Raw genomic sequence first — 17,997 nt, forward strand, 5'->3', positions numbered from 1 at the left:
GCAGTGGAACAGCAGCAAGGCCAAAACCACAAAGTTATTCTTTTAAACGTAACGGCATCATATATACACATTTTTTTTTCTTTCTGACATGAGGTAAAGTATGGCGCCCAAGTGCAATGCTCATTTGTGCTACATGTACAAAAAAAAGCAAAGAAAATAAGGACAAATTTCTCAGCCAGTAAGAAGAGAAAGACAGTCTGCAGCATACTGTACGATGGAGGACTACACCGAAAACTCCTGACGGACAAAAAACGTGCCATTATTACTCTTTTTACACAACAGTTAGGTCATTATCTAAGCCTGGGAGTAGCTCCGGTTTTGATTTTCAATCTGATTTTCGCCGTTCGGCTACCAGGACTTTAAAAAAAAACAGGTGTGGCACCGCAAGAGTGATTTCACATTCTTTGAAAGAAGCTGAAAAAGTGGAAAGATGCTGTTGATCCACTGGGGAAAAAAAACCTAAAAAAAACCAAAGCAGTAACTAGAGCTGAATCTGAAAATGCTGCTCTGATTTGGTGTTGTTGTAAGCACCTCCTTCCTGATAAACCAGCCATTCACCAACCTCCATCGATTGTGTGGTAATATGAAAACCCATTTAGATCTGATGACTGTATAAGATGCAACACAAAAACAGTGGGATGAAAACAAGGAAAAGCATACAGGGTCACTCAACTCTTGCTCAACTAAAAGATTGCACTCAGACAGCTGAGGAACCTTTACAGACCAGGCCCGACAGTGACCCAAGTGTCTATTTAGCCTAGCAAATCCAAAGTCCTGCGAAGAATGCCATTAACGGGACAGCCAAGAAGCACACGGCACCCAGCAGATCTATATATAGAGACACCGGCGAAGCAACGTCTTGACTTGCTACGATTAGTACTGGTGGTAAGGTGGATTTGTTACATGCTAAAAAGACAAAAAGGCACCGTTTTTGGGCAAAAAGATCAGCTGAGCAGGAATGGATTCTAGTGCAAACTGTAGTGTGAATACAAGTATCCCCGTCTAAGGTGCAGAGAAGAGTTACAGGAGCAAAAACACAGAGTAACGGCCGTATCTGCAAAGCTACAGGTACACTTACAAATACATCGGTCAACACTGCTTTAATCTGGACCGTCAAGCTAATCAAATGGGTGTTTTTTGAGGTAGCAGCACCTGGGAGACTGAACTTCAGTAAATTTGCCCATACTGCAAGCCAGCAGAGCTCAGAGGAGGAGGTACCAACAGGAATAACAACGTTCAGGTAGTTAAGACACGTCACACGCGTGACATGGAAGGAATAAAAGCTAAAACCTAAATTCTAACACATCACTACAGGCTACGCCTCCATTTCCGGGATTTATATACAATCTGAAATAGTCCTAGGTGGAGTTGGCGGCCTAGTAAGACTCGGTAATACCTTTAGGAAGGGGTGAAACATGGCTGTGTTAAGAAAGCTGTACCGATACGAGTGCAATCTGTTGATTTCCACAAGTGTTAAGCAACCCTTTTTGATCGGATGCACAATTAGTTTGAATCGAAGTTCAGCAAAGAGGCACTGAGCTCAAGCATATGTGCAGAGAATGTCTCTCAGCTTTCCCCAAACATCTTCAAGCTTTAAATTAAAAAAAAAAAAAAAAAAAAAAAAAGGAAACTATTAAGCTGACCGCTACAGCTTGACCACTGACAAAAAAAAAAAAAAGACAACCAACCCAACAGATTTCCAAAAGGTAAAATAAAGAGGTATTATAGTTACAGTGCAAAAAAGATGAGAAATTCAAGCTTAATAATAAAAAAAATAGCACCAAAAAAAAAAAAAAAAAAAAAGAAACATAGGAAAAAAAAAAGAAAATGCATGCAATTAACTGAGGTATTCGAGTGAAAGAATGCCTATCATTAATACAAAGACAAATAGGCTAGACGAGAAGCTACGACACGCATACGTTAAAACAAAGGCTGGTTTCCACGTCTAAATGAGTGAATCATGGGAGGGTTGACTTCACAGAGGCGGCCGCATCGCGCCGCATCACTACTGACTTTGGTAAGTGAAGTGAATGAACTACGAGTCGTATATTAAAACATCGGTCGTCCTAAAGACTGTATGTAAAGGTGCTCTGTGTCTTACAGAAGTATCCAATATTTTTTTTAAGTCTTTTTTTTTTACAAAATCTGCAGCATATTTTCCCCCAAGTGATATGTCTTCTTTATTTTTTTGTGTCATAATATCAAAACTAAACGCATCAGTCAATGGAGACATCTAATGCTCATAATGACCGTCGACCAAAGGTTTTAATTCTTGGTATCAAAAGACATTACCGAAACCCAAGTTATCAACTTGTTATAATAAACATTTAATATTCTCTCTATATATTTATATATAGATATAATCGGTATATATCGGTAGCTCTATAATATTTATATAATCCATTCAGTTGGCTTACACAGCAACACAAACATGCATCCTCGAGTGCTGTTAAAAAACCTAATACAGTAACTGGGAATGTTGAATTACTATCCACTTTTTAAGGACATGAGGGAGGGCCTTTCTCTCTCTCGCTCTCTCTCTCTCTCTCTCTCTCGCTCTCTCTCTCTCTGTGTACATACCTAAACAATTTTGGTGCTGATCAGATGAAATATTCACGATTTGAGTTCAGAACACAGCGGACCCTAATGAAATAAGTGCAATGACGATTAAGAATAGCATCGTTTCAAGCCCGAGGAACACGTCGCTCTCGCTCTGTGGTCTCTCTCTCTCTTTTCCCGACAAAGCATTTTAAAAACGCTTCAAAACTGGCACTAGTGCACAGACTGAGGAGTTTAGCGTTTTTTTTTCTTCCTTATTTAAAATGTATATCATTAAATTTTACCTATATACATTCTAACACTACTTTTAAGCATAAGCTTCTGTATGCACTACCACAAAGCAGAAGATATCTTTAAAAAGAGTTTTTAAAATAAAAAAAGGAGAGCAGACACCTGACCGTTAACACTTACAATGCATGAATAAAGCACTCTTGTGATCAAACAGAGCTTGGAGGAAACAAAAGGTAAAGATTGTGTTTGCGCAAAAGAAAAGATGAAAAATATATGAACCCATAATTGTCCGTTTTAGTCTTTGAGGATCCCGTCGACGTGATAAAACTCTCCTCGACTAACACAGAATGAGAAGACCGCTCGTGAAAAGTCTTCAGTGTGTTGCAGACTGTTGGAGGGGGAGGGAGGGGGGAGGGTGTTTTGGGACCTGTATGAAGCTCAGTTGTTCTGGACCTGAGGTTGATTGGCTTTGAGGCTGCGCAGGGCTCGCCGGGCGGCCGCTGATTTGGCAATCCGGTAGCTGCGGCCCACGCCTTTGAACTTGCCTTTCCCCACCACCTCCACCGTCACCCGGACCTTTCCGTCGTACGTCCTCTCGGCAGGGCTGCGGGGAAGAGAGGAGAACCACAGGTGATCAATATGGAGCTGCTGCTGTCGGAATTCGCCCAACTTGGTTCAAATGCGTTCTGTCTGGACTACATGAACCCCCCAATTCGGTACCAACTGGCAGAAAAGCCACAAGAAAAATCTTTCAATTCCCAGGGCGGCACAAACTGATAGAAAAAAAAATGCAAATGTGCATAAATTTGCAATTCCTTGCCAAATCAAGCTTTGTTATTTATCTTTTTGCTTTTAGTCGTTTCCAATTCCACCCACTAGTTAGGACTCCCCATCACATGATACCACCAGCGCTAGGACAACACCGAGACCTGAGAAGCGGCACCGCATCTATTCAAACTGCCGCTCAACTCAACATCATCGGACAGCTGAACGTGCTTGGAGAAGAGCGCCAACCACCAGCTGTGTTACGTCAGCTAACAGACACCTGCGCTGAGTGATGAGGGGGAGATGGGGGGGGCATGCAACCCAGCCAGCGAGAGCGAGGCCAATTGTGCTCTCTTGGACTCCTGGCCATGGACGCCTGTGGCATCACCAAGGATGGAAATCTTACCTGAATGGACCATGGGAAAAAATATAAACATAAAACCTGGCCTGAGCAAAGATCACTTGCTTGTTCAGTATTTTATACTCTTGTCAAACTTGGTGAATAAAGCGAAATTGTGCAGCAGACCTTTCTGGTTCTAAATTAGCTTCAGTAACGATGGCGTGGTACCACTTCTTCCTTTTCCAATATAGATACTGAAACCTTCGGTATCGCTTGATATGGATACTGACCGCATATTCAAATAGCCATCTCCAAATTTAATATAGGTCACATTTATGATGACTTCAATCCAGACCTCATGCATCGCTGTACAATTTAATGTCTTTAGCAGTGAAGTATTAAGACATTCGGATATCTTGTTTCAGGTCTGCTGGTAAACTTACACTATTTAAAAAAGACCTGCAAAAACCCCGCAGTGGACAAAAGGGTCTGCTAAATAAACGAAGCACTGAGTGAGCATCTGACCTTTAAATCAACCTGAATTGTAAGTTATGGTATTAGTGAGGATCCTTGAGCCAGTTGAGCATTTACTCTCAATAGCCATGTTTACACGCATCCTAATAATCCGTTAATAATCCAACTAATAGCTCAGTCGGAATAGAACACGTCCATTTATACACCAAAACCGAAACAGACTAGCCCGAATGAGGCCATTCGGAACTTCTATCCGATTGAACGAGGTGGGTAAAATCGTTTAAATAAACCATTAAATAGAAGAAGAATATCTGTGTAAACGCCTGTATCCGATTACATTCCCTATCGGAAAGTTTAAGTCCGTTCTGCATGTGCGTCGCGTCACAGTGAGAGTTTATTCCGTTCAACACGGCGGAGCAGAAACTGGTCTGCAGAGGATACGACGTTCATGCTCTGATCTTTAAAAGACGGCGGTGGGACGGACGTCCAGCTTGTGTCTCGGACCACAACGTCTTCCTCTCGGCCTTCTTTAATAAGGACACGTGAAGGACGTTTTCCTGTAATCGGATTGGTAAATGTCTTCGCATGTTAACATGCCAACGATATGTGGCTGTGGTGGGAGGGGGAGGTGAAACATATTAGATAATATTTTTCCCACCCTCTGGAGCACAGTGACATCATCAAAACTCATATGTTGTTTTAGAGGAGGGGTAAGTCGCTACATGGTAATATAGGTCAATTTTATCTTCTAAGGGGTAAAATACAAGGAATCAGGTATAACACAGGAAAGGACCAAGGTAAAAAAGGTCAAATTTGATTTCAGGTTTACTTGCGTTCTTTCACGGACATGGACCATCAAGTATACCAGTTTAAATATACAACCAATACATCATCATCATCATCATCATCATCATCAGTAGCTCTCTTGCATTTCTAAATAATGATTATGTCCAAGCTGCTTCTAAATGTTTTAGCGGCTCTGCAGCTCAACAAATAAACTTGATGTACACAACACTGTGATACACAAAACTCTATGAGACTCTCACCTGAACTTTGCAGTCTCAGGCTCCATCTCCAGCAGTTCACGCACAGGCGAGCGGGGAACGTTGGCAGAGAATTTCTCTGAAAATAAACCCAAACAAAAGCCCAACATTTCAATATAGCACTTCATCACATACAAATATCAGGACATTTGGAAAAATAACCATGTTTAAGGTCCTCTCCGCATGAGCTGACGAACAATCAAACTATACAAAATGCAGAACTGATTCACAGACTGTACAGGGCGCGTCCTCACCTATCAGTGGCCTCATCATTGGATAATACACTTGCCAAACGGTCTCGAGTGACATATTGCTATCCATGTAAATTGCCCCGGCTAGTGATTCGAAGATGTCCCCCATTGCTTTGGGGACCTCAATATCCTCCTCTTTCTCCTCGTCTTCTTCGGATCGGCGCAGCTGAAAGGCAGAAAAGTGATTGCAGGTCATTTCCTTTTGTGGCGGAGTTTCCTCACAGGAGCAGGAACTGCATCTAACCATATGGCAGACTCATCTTAAATTAATTGCAGGCAACAAATAGACGAAAACGTTATATGTAGTCAACCAACTCAAATTGTTATTCAAAAAGTATGCTCTCAAAGTATGGTGCTCTCACTGCTTCTACAGTTTTCCCCAGTAAACAAGCACTCAGGTTCAAAATTGGTCATATATCGTGGGCCAAAACATGATCTGTGCTCAATTATTTTTAACATTGGACTTAACAAAAGCCTCGTCTGTTGTGCTCCAGCATATACCAGGGACAATGCTACCCAGCTATGTAATTAAGGGGAACATAACTTATTTTAATGAATTTGCCTTTCCTCATACAGTATCCAATGTTGTCCCTGAGGCATAAAATGCTTTCCAGTGAAACAAGACCAGGTTCAGTGCCAAGATAACCATTTCAGAATAAATTCAACCCAACTGTATTTTCCAACAATCCTGAAAAGAAAAAAAAAAAAAAGCAAATACAAAACAGATTCTTAATGACTGCCAATGTTGGCATATTACTGAGCACTCTTACTACGTTTACCGATAGCTGTGCAGTGTGGGAGTGTGTGACACACATGATGTCAGTGTGAACAGCAAAACACACATTGACATTTTCAATTCCAATTTGACGCGCTTGCATATGTGGCACCGAAACCCGATACGTATCCGATCTGCGGCAACGTGACTCAGTCTGAACAGCCAGATCGGAATTTATGCGACTTTTTTGGTCCAACTTGACATTAGTCATCATTTCGCACTGCTGAGACTCTTAAAAATTTAGCCTGATGTTTCTGTACCAAAAAATTAAAGAGACTTCTACGAAACGGTCGAACGCAGCCGGAGGAGACAGAGGCAGCAGTGTCAAAAACAGTTTAAAGAATCCAAAGATACGAAACAAAGAAGTGGCCAAATAATGTGGCCTTTATATGGTGAACTCGAACACGTACTGGGTGATGAGCCCAGCTGTCAACCATTGGGACTTTATAATCGTTCCTGTGATGATGCCGGTGTGACTGGCGTTCGCTGGCCATCAGGATTGTTTACCTCTGGACGAGCGACGTGAAACACTGTTCTTTTGCTCGTGCGGGGCGGTTTAGGAGCTGCTCTGTTCAGACTGATGTATACAGAACATTTAAAATATAACGTGAACAACCAATAAAACTACAAAAATTGGATTTGGTGAGAAAAATCAGATTTGGGCCACTTTAGACAAACGTGAGCTATATTAAAAACCAAAAAGCATCAGAACCAACCTCCGAGTCCATTCCTTGCATTTCATTCTTTTCCAACTGAAACTGTACGAAATCGTCGATCACGTGGAACAGCTCAGGTGAGACGGCTTTGAAGTACTTGTGGTAGTCGTACTTAACAGCCAGGGAAGCAAATATGGTATTGTTGACGAGTGCAGAGCGCAGGTCGGTCAGCACGCCGGGGGAGTGCTGCCTTGGGTCTTCATAAAGGTGCTTTGTTATGAGGTAGTCTAAAATTGCATCACCAAGGAACTCCAACCGCTGGTAACAATCTGCTCAGGGAACATGCACAAGTAAATCAGTAAACACTGCGGTGAATGAGAGGATGCTCATTATCTGTTCAGATCTAACAGGCAAACACATATGTAGAGAAAATACAGATGACGATTTTAAAGAGCTAAAAATTCCAATAATATTGGTAAATACAATCTTATATGGCCATAAATTACCCAGACAACAGTTAAACAGTGGTTTAGTGACATACGACTGTCACTTGTCAACTGTGCACTGTAAAACATGACTGCTAACTCAACGGTCACCTTAAAATCAAATCAGCAGAAACTAAGAAATAAGATCAATATTGTAGTGCTGGAGACTCTTTCTAGGCTTTTCACTGGTTTACGTTAATGTTTATTACCTCTTACTTCTATTATTTTTATATCGGTTCTCAGAACAAGCTAGAACCTATCTGACTTGATCCGTTTATCTTTTAAATACATTCAAACAACATTTCCATAATCTTTAGAGATCTATCAAGTCATCTTCCATCACAAAAGTCAATGTAAAAAAAAAAAAACGCGGAAAGTTTAGCTAAAAAGAAGCTTTCGGTGTCGTCTTGCGTGACGGCACACGTGTACGTTCACGTTTGAGCAGTGACAAAACCAGTAATAAAAACTTCAAATTTGTTGTAAAATCCAAATGTTATGCTGAAAGCTCATACTGAGCTGTGTCCGTTTGGTTCCAGCACCTCCCCCCCACCCCACAGATTACCACCCCCAAGTGCTCCAGGACCTAACCATTCACAAATGTTTCAACACGTTAGAAAATAAGCCAGTGAACAGCGGCGCTTTGAGACAGGAATTAAAATAGACACTGTTAAATCTGTGGGACCTCAATATCAACCAACAGATGTGTGACGCCTTGCTACACTGATCAGACGTGTTGCGGTCATCTGTTTTTCTGGACAGCCTTGCAGGCCACTCACCTGTGATGGTGTTGTAATGGTATGAGGCGTGGGTGAAGGCCTGTAGAAGGTAGGCCTTGTTTTTGAACGTATAGTTGATTTTCTTTTCAAAGTTCTCAAAGCCGGAGATCAAGTGGTTGAGGGTGCGTTCGGCATCCGGGTGGTCAAACATGCAGCGTGGGGGGATCTTGAGCCAGCCGTACTGCAGCTCAGCCGGCACTTCCCACTCAGCATCTCGTGCCTCCCCCTTCTTCCTGCTCCGCTTCTCCACCGGAAGCACTTTGAGGCCCAGAGAGCAGAGGAACATCTGGGCCGCCCGTTCTCCACAGCTGGTCAAGTAGCAGCCCAGCAGGGCCTCCACGCAGTCTGCAATGCTCTTGTCTGCAATGCACTGTTCTGTGTGGAGATCGTAGGAGATGGACTGCTTCCCCATGTCTGTGCCACAGTTCTCTTCAGAGGGGTTCCAGAAACCCACCACGAAGTCATCTTCCTCACCCGCCTTGCTGGGGTCTAGGTAGCACATGGCATCCCACGAGCTGTAGTCAAACTCATCAGGACCTCCGTCGGAAGAGAACTGCGCGTTGACCAGGGTGGGTTTCTTCGGGGCTTTCCAGTCATAGCTGGGCTCAGCAGATGGGAAGGTGCCGAGGGATATCTTCTTACAAAAAGCTCCGGAGCCGATGAGCATGGTGTCGATGAACTTGATGTGTTCCTGATAATACTCCAAGTCGTCCTCCACGTTCACCTCATCCTTGGGCTCCTTCCACATCAGATCTTCATCCTCTACATCATCGTCGTCATCGTCGTCATAGTCATCTCTGCTGGCTTTTCCATTGGCCATGTCTTCCTTTGTCTGAAACGGACAGATACATAAAGAAAACATTTGCTAATTAAGCTAAAGGATGAAAGACAAACTGCGCAAATTAAGCGAAGGCTGAAAGAAGTCTGGAAGAAAAGTCTTCATCAGGAATGTCCCTTTAACGGGCCAAGAGCTCTGAAAAACCCACGCTCAATATTCACTTAGAGGGATTTGCAATGATTACAGTTTAAAGAGTTGCAGTTAAAACGCAGTATTAGGTTAACCCAAGAGGGTTTTAAATGCACAAGCAGAGGCTTTCTGTCTCACTCAATGAGTCATAGGCTCTAACGCAATTCAATAGCCGACACGCATCCTGAATATCATCTTTACATCATTTATACACCATAAACCTGACCATGTGGGAAAAACGCTGATGAATATTCATTAAAACGCTAACAGCCCTGACATTTAATATTGTAATAATACAGAGCTGACACTTAAAATGAGTCAGCCTTAGGCAAAACCGGCATAATCTTACCAGACACATGCACAGCTTAAACCGCACCGAGCAACCCAAAACACACAACCCCATAACGGCCCTCAAAAGCGTGAATGCTTGACTATTTTAATATCGATTTCCGATGCTTTTTGTTTTCAAGACTTACTGATTTATAACACATGTTCAAAGCATAAAATCACACACGGTCCAAGTCATCATTATGATTTGATCATATTAAAGAAAAAAAAAATGCATTCTTGAATTCATGTACTTCCCTTTTCATTTACCTACATTATCCAGAGATAACTTCATTATGCGAAATTAGGTTCCAGGACCAGCACACCCAGTTATACAGTTCACCACAGACTGCCAACAGTCCTTAACTCACTCCAATAAAGGAGTAACAAAAGGATGCATGTTAAATTGTGTGTTAAACATCCCCCTACAGCTGCCTGATCTATGATCTGGAAAAAACATCTGTCCTTTGCCGAGACACTCAAGCATCCCAGGAAGGATGAACATGCCCCCTAGTGGCAAACAGAGAAAGGTCAGATTACAAATAAAGCCAAGATGTTCTAAATAGCCCAAAGCAGACCCATGAAAACAGCTTTGTAATTGTGCATGAAGATGTATGTTGATACTGAGTGAAGCAAAGCCTGCGCTATAAAGTAAACAACAGCAGGAGCTCCGGGAGTCCTACCTCATCCGAGTCCCACTTGTCAGTGCTGCTCTTGTCTTGGTTCACGACGTAGCCTGGAGGCAACCAATTGACCGGTGGATCGAAGATAGAGACCACCATTCGGCTGGGCAGCCCTTTCTTCTTCCCCAGGCGGTACAGGTTACAGTTACTGACCTTGAAGGAATAAAAACATTTGTTTCCCGCATTTGGTATTAATCATTTAGACATTAAAATACATTTACAAAAAACAATGACCTCATTTCCACAGTCTAAGGCACTGTTATTAATAATAATAATAAAGAGAATATGATAAGAGTTGCATGTCTGCTATAGAAAGGAAAGCTGCAACTACTACCTAATTCCATAATCAATAAGCTTATTTGTTATTACATAATTAATTAGCCAACATGACCACAAGATCTGCAAATATTGCCTTCCTTCTGCAAAACATCTTCATAAAGTATAGCCAAAAAAAGCAGCGTTTTAATTCTTTACATTGCTTTATTTTATTTATTATTATTATTATTTATTATTTATTATTATTATTTATTATTATATTTTTGGCAACACTTTCTCTAAAGGCTTCATAAAACAAGCATAAGCAATTAATAACACTAAAAAAGGACTTGAGTAAATGAATATTTATTATGATCGGATTATGTCTGTATTTGCAAGATGATATTTTATGATTATTTAGTAAATAACACTGCATTGACATAAGGGTCCTTGAGCTAAAGTGACGGACATCTGCTCCATTTATAGCACTGTTATAAAGCATCACTTCTATGCAACAGAGGTCTTGTAAACACCACCATGTATCGGTTCTATTGAAAGCTTTGATGCCCTCAAACAAAACTAGCTTTTAGACATTTTCCTGAACAGCCTTAGTTTAAGGACTTTTTTATAGAACTAATACCGAACACAGCGATCTTAACTAGTCTTCTGGCTTAAAAGTACTGCTTTTTTTTTTTTTAAATAGCATTACTAGTATTATTTCTGAACAGGTGCTTTCACTGATATTAGCTTTTAAAGGGAACTTTCACTGTAAAATTAGATTATAAAATCTATTTGTTTGCTCAGAAAAACAACAAAAGTCTGAAACCAAACTTTGTTCTTCAAACTAGTTCACAAGATATCAATCACTACTTCAAAAACAAGACATTTTTTTTTTAACTGTATTTGTTTATTGGCATTGATTAATGGATCTACAGTGTTTTTACTATCAAAAGAGATTTATTGTGGAGATAAATGGTTTTAAACAATGTGCTTAGGTATCTAAGAATGTTGCACAGTAATGTATATGAGCATAAACAGCACATTATGCAGGACCAGCACACAGCCTACCTTCTTACTCCTCATGTAAGAAAGTCGTCCCTCGTGGGCATCAGGATATGTGCAGAACAGGTAGGTGGTGATGGCGTGCTTGAGGAAGGAGTCCCCCAGCATCTCCAGCCTTTCTAGGTTAAAGCCGTCGCTGGCATTGGAGAGAGTCAAGGCCTGCAGGATGAGGCCTGGGTTGGGCCCCAAGGTTTTGGGGGAGTCCCCAGCCAGTCCTGCAGCAGGAGCTGCAGTTTCAGGTGCCTCTGAAGACACTGTCGAAGGTGCTGTGGTGCTGGTTGCCGTTCTGAGCGCAAGGCAACGGTCTGAGGTAGGTTTATTCACATGTCTGTCATGGAAATCCGACTTCCTGCCTGGGGTACATTCATCGCTGGCCTGGGGCTTGGGCTCACCGCTCGGAGAGGGCTGCACAGGAACTGAGGTAGTGGTTTGTGTCGATAGGTCGCTCTCCGGCGAGCCCAGCTGGGAGCATTGGCAAACGTCCCGCTCGTGGTGGTCACCGCTTTCGCCCACTGCGCCATTACTGAGGTTTCTGGGGCAGGCGCAGGCGCTCCCGTCTTTGTCCCGTGGCTGCAGAGCTGACTCTGGGAGCGTGTGCGTCTCTAGCTTTTCGTCTGGTGCATTGCAGTTATCATTCGAGAGAGCGCTCTCTGTGGGCTGGGAGGCCTCGGCACTAAGGCCTTCCTGGGCAGCGTGGTCAGGGGGTGAGCTTGTGCCATGCTTACAGTGATCGGCGTCCTCCATGCATGCACTGGGGCATGAAATGAAAGACTTGCTGTCGATGGACTTCTTCCATCCGAAATCCAAATTGGGATACCTTTTGTGGAAAAAAAGTAGGGGTATAAAAATGACAAAATCCTGAGTGTGAGGTACTTTAAGAGTTCATTTACCTAATCAGTATCACTGCTTTTATAAAGTACCATTTAGGAGCTGTTAGAAATCGAGCGGCCAGTTTCCCCAGACACTGATTAAGCCTAGTCTTGAACTAAATTGTAGGGTCAATGGTGAATCACCATTTGAAATTCTTTTTAGGCTTAATCTGGGTCTGGGAAGCTGGCTTAACCTTACAAAAACAAAGCATGCTAAAAGTTCATTTCAAGTAAACTTAAGCTCAAGTATATTTTCCAAGTACATGTTATGTAGTACATTATCATCACTGTACCAGTAGTATACCTATAGGTGTACTATATCAAAACTTCCTGGGACTAAATTTTAGGTTAGGTGTAGGAGTTGTAAACCTTGAGTACACCACTAGTTTACATCCACGTTTATTTTGTATAGCAATTGTACTGTGATTTGTACTATAAGTGAGCCTTTATGTACTAGTTATAAACTTCTGGCCTACTTTTTAGTTTATGAAGTACTACTTTGAGGTAAACTGCAAGTAAACATACATATATTTACTGTTAGTTTACCACTTATGTACTACATGTACTTTGTATGTATAGATGGATTATCTATACAGTCTAAGTGGTCATATTTATCTGCATGTAGAAGTGATGCCTACCTGGTGAAACTTTTTTGGGAATTGTGTTTTTAATAGCATCTTAAATCTTTTAAATTGTACATTTTAGGGTTTAGCTGGTGTCTTATCAAACATCAGGAAGACAAAATATGTCCTGGATCACGAGCCTGTTTGTTATATTTTTGCTATATTATCGGTGGGTAATGGAATTTACCAACCCACAGCAGAACTGGCTCATTCCCATAACCTCTGTCTTGTTATGCAGGACTCTCGACAGAGCGCTGCAGGTTTGAGACTGACCTGAAGTCGGGGGGCAGGCTCTGGGCCCCCACACCCGCATCGCTGGCCGTCTGAGCACGCAGCTCCTCAGCCGTCAAAAGGCAGTGAAGTCTGTAGAGAATGCTGGGAAGGCAGACGGCTTTCCTCCACAGAGAGGCAGGAATCGGGTGAATGGCACACAGTTCAGGAACTAAAATCTGAACAGATGAGGGAACAGATAAGTCCCGATATCCGACGTGAGTCCAAACTTCGCTAACAGAATTAGCCTGCATGATTACGCCCACTGGGAGTGCGCAGGAAACACACTCACAAGCAGTGTAAGACTATGCATACATCACTAATAATCAGCACAGATCCCCTGTTCAGATTAATACCTGTTTGTTTTGTAGGCTTTCCCACTTGGCCTTCCTCTTCTCGGCACTGCTGAGAGGCAGCGCTTTCCCCTTTTGATTGAGGTGGCGAGGAGTTAAGAGATTCAGTCTGCGGGAAAACAAAAGCACACTCCCTCAGTGAATTCCCTAATAAAATAACAGTGCATGCCGGGAGTAATTCATTCTCTCGGGTTGACCTCCCACCTTGAGGATGTGTGGTCCACGTCCAGAAGGGGCTGGTTGACGTTGGACAGGTCCAGGTTGTACTTGGTTTTGTAGTACTCGGCGAACGTCTCGTACTCTGGAGAGGGGAATTTACTGAGAGGCGTGAGGTCTGTGTACACATCAGCCACATAAAACCGGTGCGGCTGGTCAAAATTACGATACCTGAGGGACAGAAGACAGATAACATCTTAAGACACTACATGTACTTTCTTTGGTAAGAACAAATAGTGAACATATGAGTGAGTCTTCAAAAGAACAGCTGTCAAGTGATTCACCAAAGGGAGTTGAAAAGTGCATGGAACATTATTTTTCTCTACCTTGGAATGATGACAGCATCCTGGTAGTCCTCCACTTTGAAAGTGAATGGGTTCTGCTTTGTGTACTGGGTGTTAGGAATGCCAATGCGTGCTTCAGATTTTTCAATATCCTCCATGAACTTGAAGTCCATATCTAAAGTACTGGAATCCCCAACTGGAAAAAGTCGTTTGGATTCAGACAAAGAATTTTATAAAAGATTAATGACTACTGACTTATCAAATCCAGCCTGCCACAGGTTCGCATTCCGACTTTGCGGGGTGGGGTGTCTGGAGAAGATCGGCACTCACCGACATTGAGAGGTAGAACGCAGTAGGCTGAGTCGGCCTCAGTGGGCCTGAACTCCAGTGCAGGTTTCTCCAGCCGGAGGATGTGGGAGAAGATGTACTGGTGCAGGCGTGTGATTAGTTCCAGCTGGGCCGCACTCAGAGTGAAGCCAGACTTCTGCAGCTCGATGGAGATGGTCACCTCACCAGAGCGGGTGTACACAGGAAAGTGAGGAATCTGTACATGAAATTAATTTTGTAAACTCTCCAAAGCAAAAGAATATTACAAATTAATATTTACGAACAAAAACACAAAGCAATAGATTAAATTTACAGGGTTATTACTTTATTCTAAAAGTTATAAAATATTAGTTGACAAAAAGAAAAATTATAGTAATCTATATTTTATAGTAACGTCAACAATGACTCAAACTCAAATTGTACTAATATTTCATTTTTATTACTTGGAGATGTAGTGACATGGCAAAAACAAAATACTTCAGGACATCTTCCCAACACACAATATGCTTTAAAGTATTTTTTAAATGTTTAATATACTAGAACAGTCATAAAACAACCAGCGATCAAAATTGTGATTTTAACATTTCACACTCTGACTGCACTGAATCCAATTAAACAGGTCTAATTATGCACTCTTATGGAATATGCAGTAGATCAGTCTAATAATTAAATTCACAATGTGCTCAGAAAAGCATCCTGTGATGCAATGTGATGCGAATTAAGAAGAAAGTTCATAAACATTCAGGCGAACAACTTTCTCCTAAACAGAGGCCGCAGCTAGATTACAGATAAATATGGTGGAGCAACACTTGAGAGATCATTCTGTGAGAGCAACAACGGTGATGCAACAAGTGAATCGATCTAAAAACTCTGAAAGCGTTACCCGAGGTATTGGTTTAGCTGTCAGAATGCCAAAGCATCTGGTGGTGTCTTCAGGAGGGTACAACTTCCTCCTGCGAAAGTTAAGCTCGTCTGGAAGAGGCGTGGTGAGAACCATCCCGATCACATACAGGTAGTAGGACTGCCCTGGTACTGGATAACTGCCTCGCAGACATTCTGGTATCTGAATTCACAAGCAAAACAGATTCAACACCAATTTAAACTGAAATAATATTTTAAGAGATCCCAACCTATTCTTGCTGGATTAGTTTTACCTGGGTAGATAGTATGAATGCTTACTGATGAGATCTGTGACTGCAATCCAACATAAACCTGCAGTGTGTGCAGTTTTACAGTCTGACGGTAATAATTGTGGAGTGATTTTAATCCAGTATGAATCTGCAGCGTGTAGTTTTACATCTAATAATTATGGCGTGATTGGTCTTCTGTAACTAGCTGAATGTGGAGCTCCTTCAGTAATAGCAGGCCTGTTCCAATCCACTTCACGCTAATGGAATAATAAAACCTGTGCAGTTGTTATAATTGTTACGGACCGTGTCCTGTAGCTATATTTCAATCCGGGATATCTTTGGAAATTTAAGGAAAATACACAGAGACTTTATCCAGCCAGACAAATCCCAAATGACTTCCATTAGAAAACCTCCAGTGGTAAAATAAACTTCGACCACACTGAGCTCCCAAAAGAACTATGTAAATACCATTTTAAACCATTAACATGATCTTAAACACCAGCAAACATGGTCAGCAGCAAAAAGCTTCCAAAAGAGCATACTCACGGCTTTTGGGTAGCACTGCCTTCTCTTAGTAGAGCCTGGCCTGCCTGGAACATTTGTCTCCTCTTCATCATGCAGGTCCAGCTCCTCCTCATACTTCACCGTCTCTTTCCCCACCGGCATCAAGTGATCATCCAGCTCGCCTGAGTACAGCAAGACAAACAGCATTAATAAATGGAGGCTTTCAATCATCAGCTGCTATAGCAGATGGTGGAGGAAAGTGCAGTCTTACCTATTTTGTGAAGTTTTTCACAGCAAAGTAGTGCAACTGCTTTCTCTGCAAGCCTTGCGCAAGGCATCGGGGGCCCCTACAAAAGCGCAGATTAATAAATGAGTACAAAGATAATCCAGCATGCCTTTATTCTGTTAGCGTCTTCATTTTCCCCCGCACTGCCTAAGGACTTAAACCAGCAGTATGGAGTCGCTCCCCAAGAAACATCTGAAAAATGTGTGAAAACTTCTCAATTAAAGTCTTCAGTGTTTGCTTAAACAATCATTACCATGTAGTAATATGTATATTATACAGCACAGTATTAACTGTAATGTACTGCACTGCTCTGTGTTTAACTCTGTTCCTTCTTCTCTTTGCATGAACATTTTTGTTTGGGCTTTTGTTTCTAGCAGTATCTGAGCTCAGGACCAGCCTTCTTTTTAACCCATTTGTAAATAGCGATGGAAAGACAGATAAAGAGCTCCGTCCAAGTTGCTCTGGATAAAAGCGTCTGCTAAATGCAGTAAATGGTTGGTCTCAAAGGGACACGACCACTTCTAGACGCCTTACCAAGGTGAAGGTAAAGCATTTTCCCCACTACTGATCAAAACCACCATTAGTGGAGTCATTTCATGCACCAGTTGTTATAAACTAAAAACCTGAAATCCTTAAAAACATTTTATAATAATTAAGAGAAATGCAACCCTAGGAGAACATCAAGTGAGGGCAATGAAAGCTGAGACTCTCTTAACTGAGTGGAGACTGCCAAGTTTAGAAAAATCCAATGTCAAATTTCCAGCATGCAAAGTTTCTAAAACATTTGATTTATTCAGTAGAGAAATAACCAGAGAGCTCTCATCGCTCGTACTCACAACGATAGGCTCCCTGAGAGGGGAGTTGATTGGAAGGAAGAGCGTGGATTGGTAGACAGCAGTTTTCAGCTCTATGGTCTTACACTTGGGTGCCAGATGGGTGAAGGGGTCACTGGGTAGCCTCGCACAGTATCTACAAAACAAGAATTAGATACATTAACCTCAACTACCCACCACACCCTGTTTGTCAAACGTCTGGCTTTTTGAAAACGGCAGGTTTAATTTTGATCTTTAGATCTTCTCATTGAGGTCAACTCATCAGCACTCAGACAAAGTCTGAGCCTTCGATAGCTTGGATCTACCATGATCACCAGTCAAGCTGAACGATTACAATGCGCTGCTGCGGCTTTAAAAGAAAGTGGACTTAGTTATTTTGACTGTGTGCACATCAAAGTACTTAAAACACAACAAATAAAGGCTATTATTGTTGCTAATATCATACAAACAATAATAAGCCATCATTACAAAGTAAGAATTTTTAAAAAGAAGCTATTTATAGGTTATAAACACATGATCTATTGAACCTGCAGCATTAAGTACCAAACTATAGCAAGAACAAAGTTAGCCTGTAGTTTATCTCCAGTTTTAGCAGGTTTCTCTGTACCGTTACCACATCAGTGCTGAAACGTGCTATTCGGAAAAAAAGGGCC

The 17,997-nt window shown here is 41.9% G+C and overlaps 1 protein-coding gene across 1 annotated transcript in view; it reads right to left on the reverse strand.

Annotated features, from left to right (window-relative positions):
• Positions 1-1,814: 1,814 nt before the first annotated feature.
• The window catches only part of dicer1 (dicer 1, ribonuclease type III), a 41,132-nt gene continuing 24,949 nt past the window's right edge, over positions 1,815-17,997 (reverse strand). Inside the window, exons 14-29 of the mRNA XM_017711283.2 lie at positions 17,348-17,480; positions 16,497-16,572; positions 16,268-16,407; positions 15,475-15,654; positions 14,595-14,808; positions 14,307-14,460; positions 13,969-14,151; positions 13,768-13,873; positions 13,415-13,590; positions 11,656-12,466; positions 10,333-10,485; positions 8,356-9,187; positions 7,155-7,423; positions 5,667-5,829; positions 5,416-5,491; positions 1,815-3,394 (exon numbers count right to left, since the gene is read on the reverse strand). Of these exons, the coding sequence (XP_017566772.2) occupies positions 3,229-3,394; positions 5,416-5,491; positions 5,667-5,829; positions 7,155-7,423; positions 8,356-9,187; positions 10,333-10,485; positions 11,656-12,466; positions 13,415-13,590; positions 13,768-13,873; positions 13,969-14,151; positions 14,307-14,460; positions 14,595-14,808; positions 15,475-15,654; positions 16,268-16,407; positions 16,497-16,572; positions 17,348-17,480 (3,832 nt within the window). The 3' untranslated portion in view covers positions 1,815-3,228. The remainder of the gene's footprint in view (positions 3,395-5,415; positions 5,492-5,666; positions 5,830-7,154; positions 7,424-8,355; positions 9,188-10,332; positions 10,486-11,655; positions 12,467-13,414; positions 13,591-13,767; positions 13,874-13,968; positions 14,152-14,306; positions 14,461-14,594; positions 14,809-15,474; positions 15,655-16,267; positions 16,408-16,496; positions 16,573-17,347; positions 17,481-17,997) is intronic.

The sequence above is a fragment of the Pygocentrus nattereri genome, chromosome 10 (assembly GCF_015220715.1).
Source record: "Pygocentrus nattereri isolate fPygNat1 chromosome 10, fPygNat1.pri, whole genome shotgun sequence".
NCBI classification, from domain to species: domain Eukaryota; kingdom Metazoa; phylum Chordata; class Actinopteri; order Characiformes; family Serrasalmidae; genus Pygocentrus; species Pygocentrus nattereri.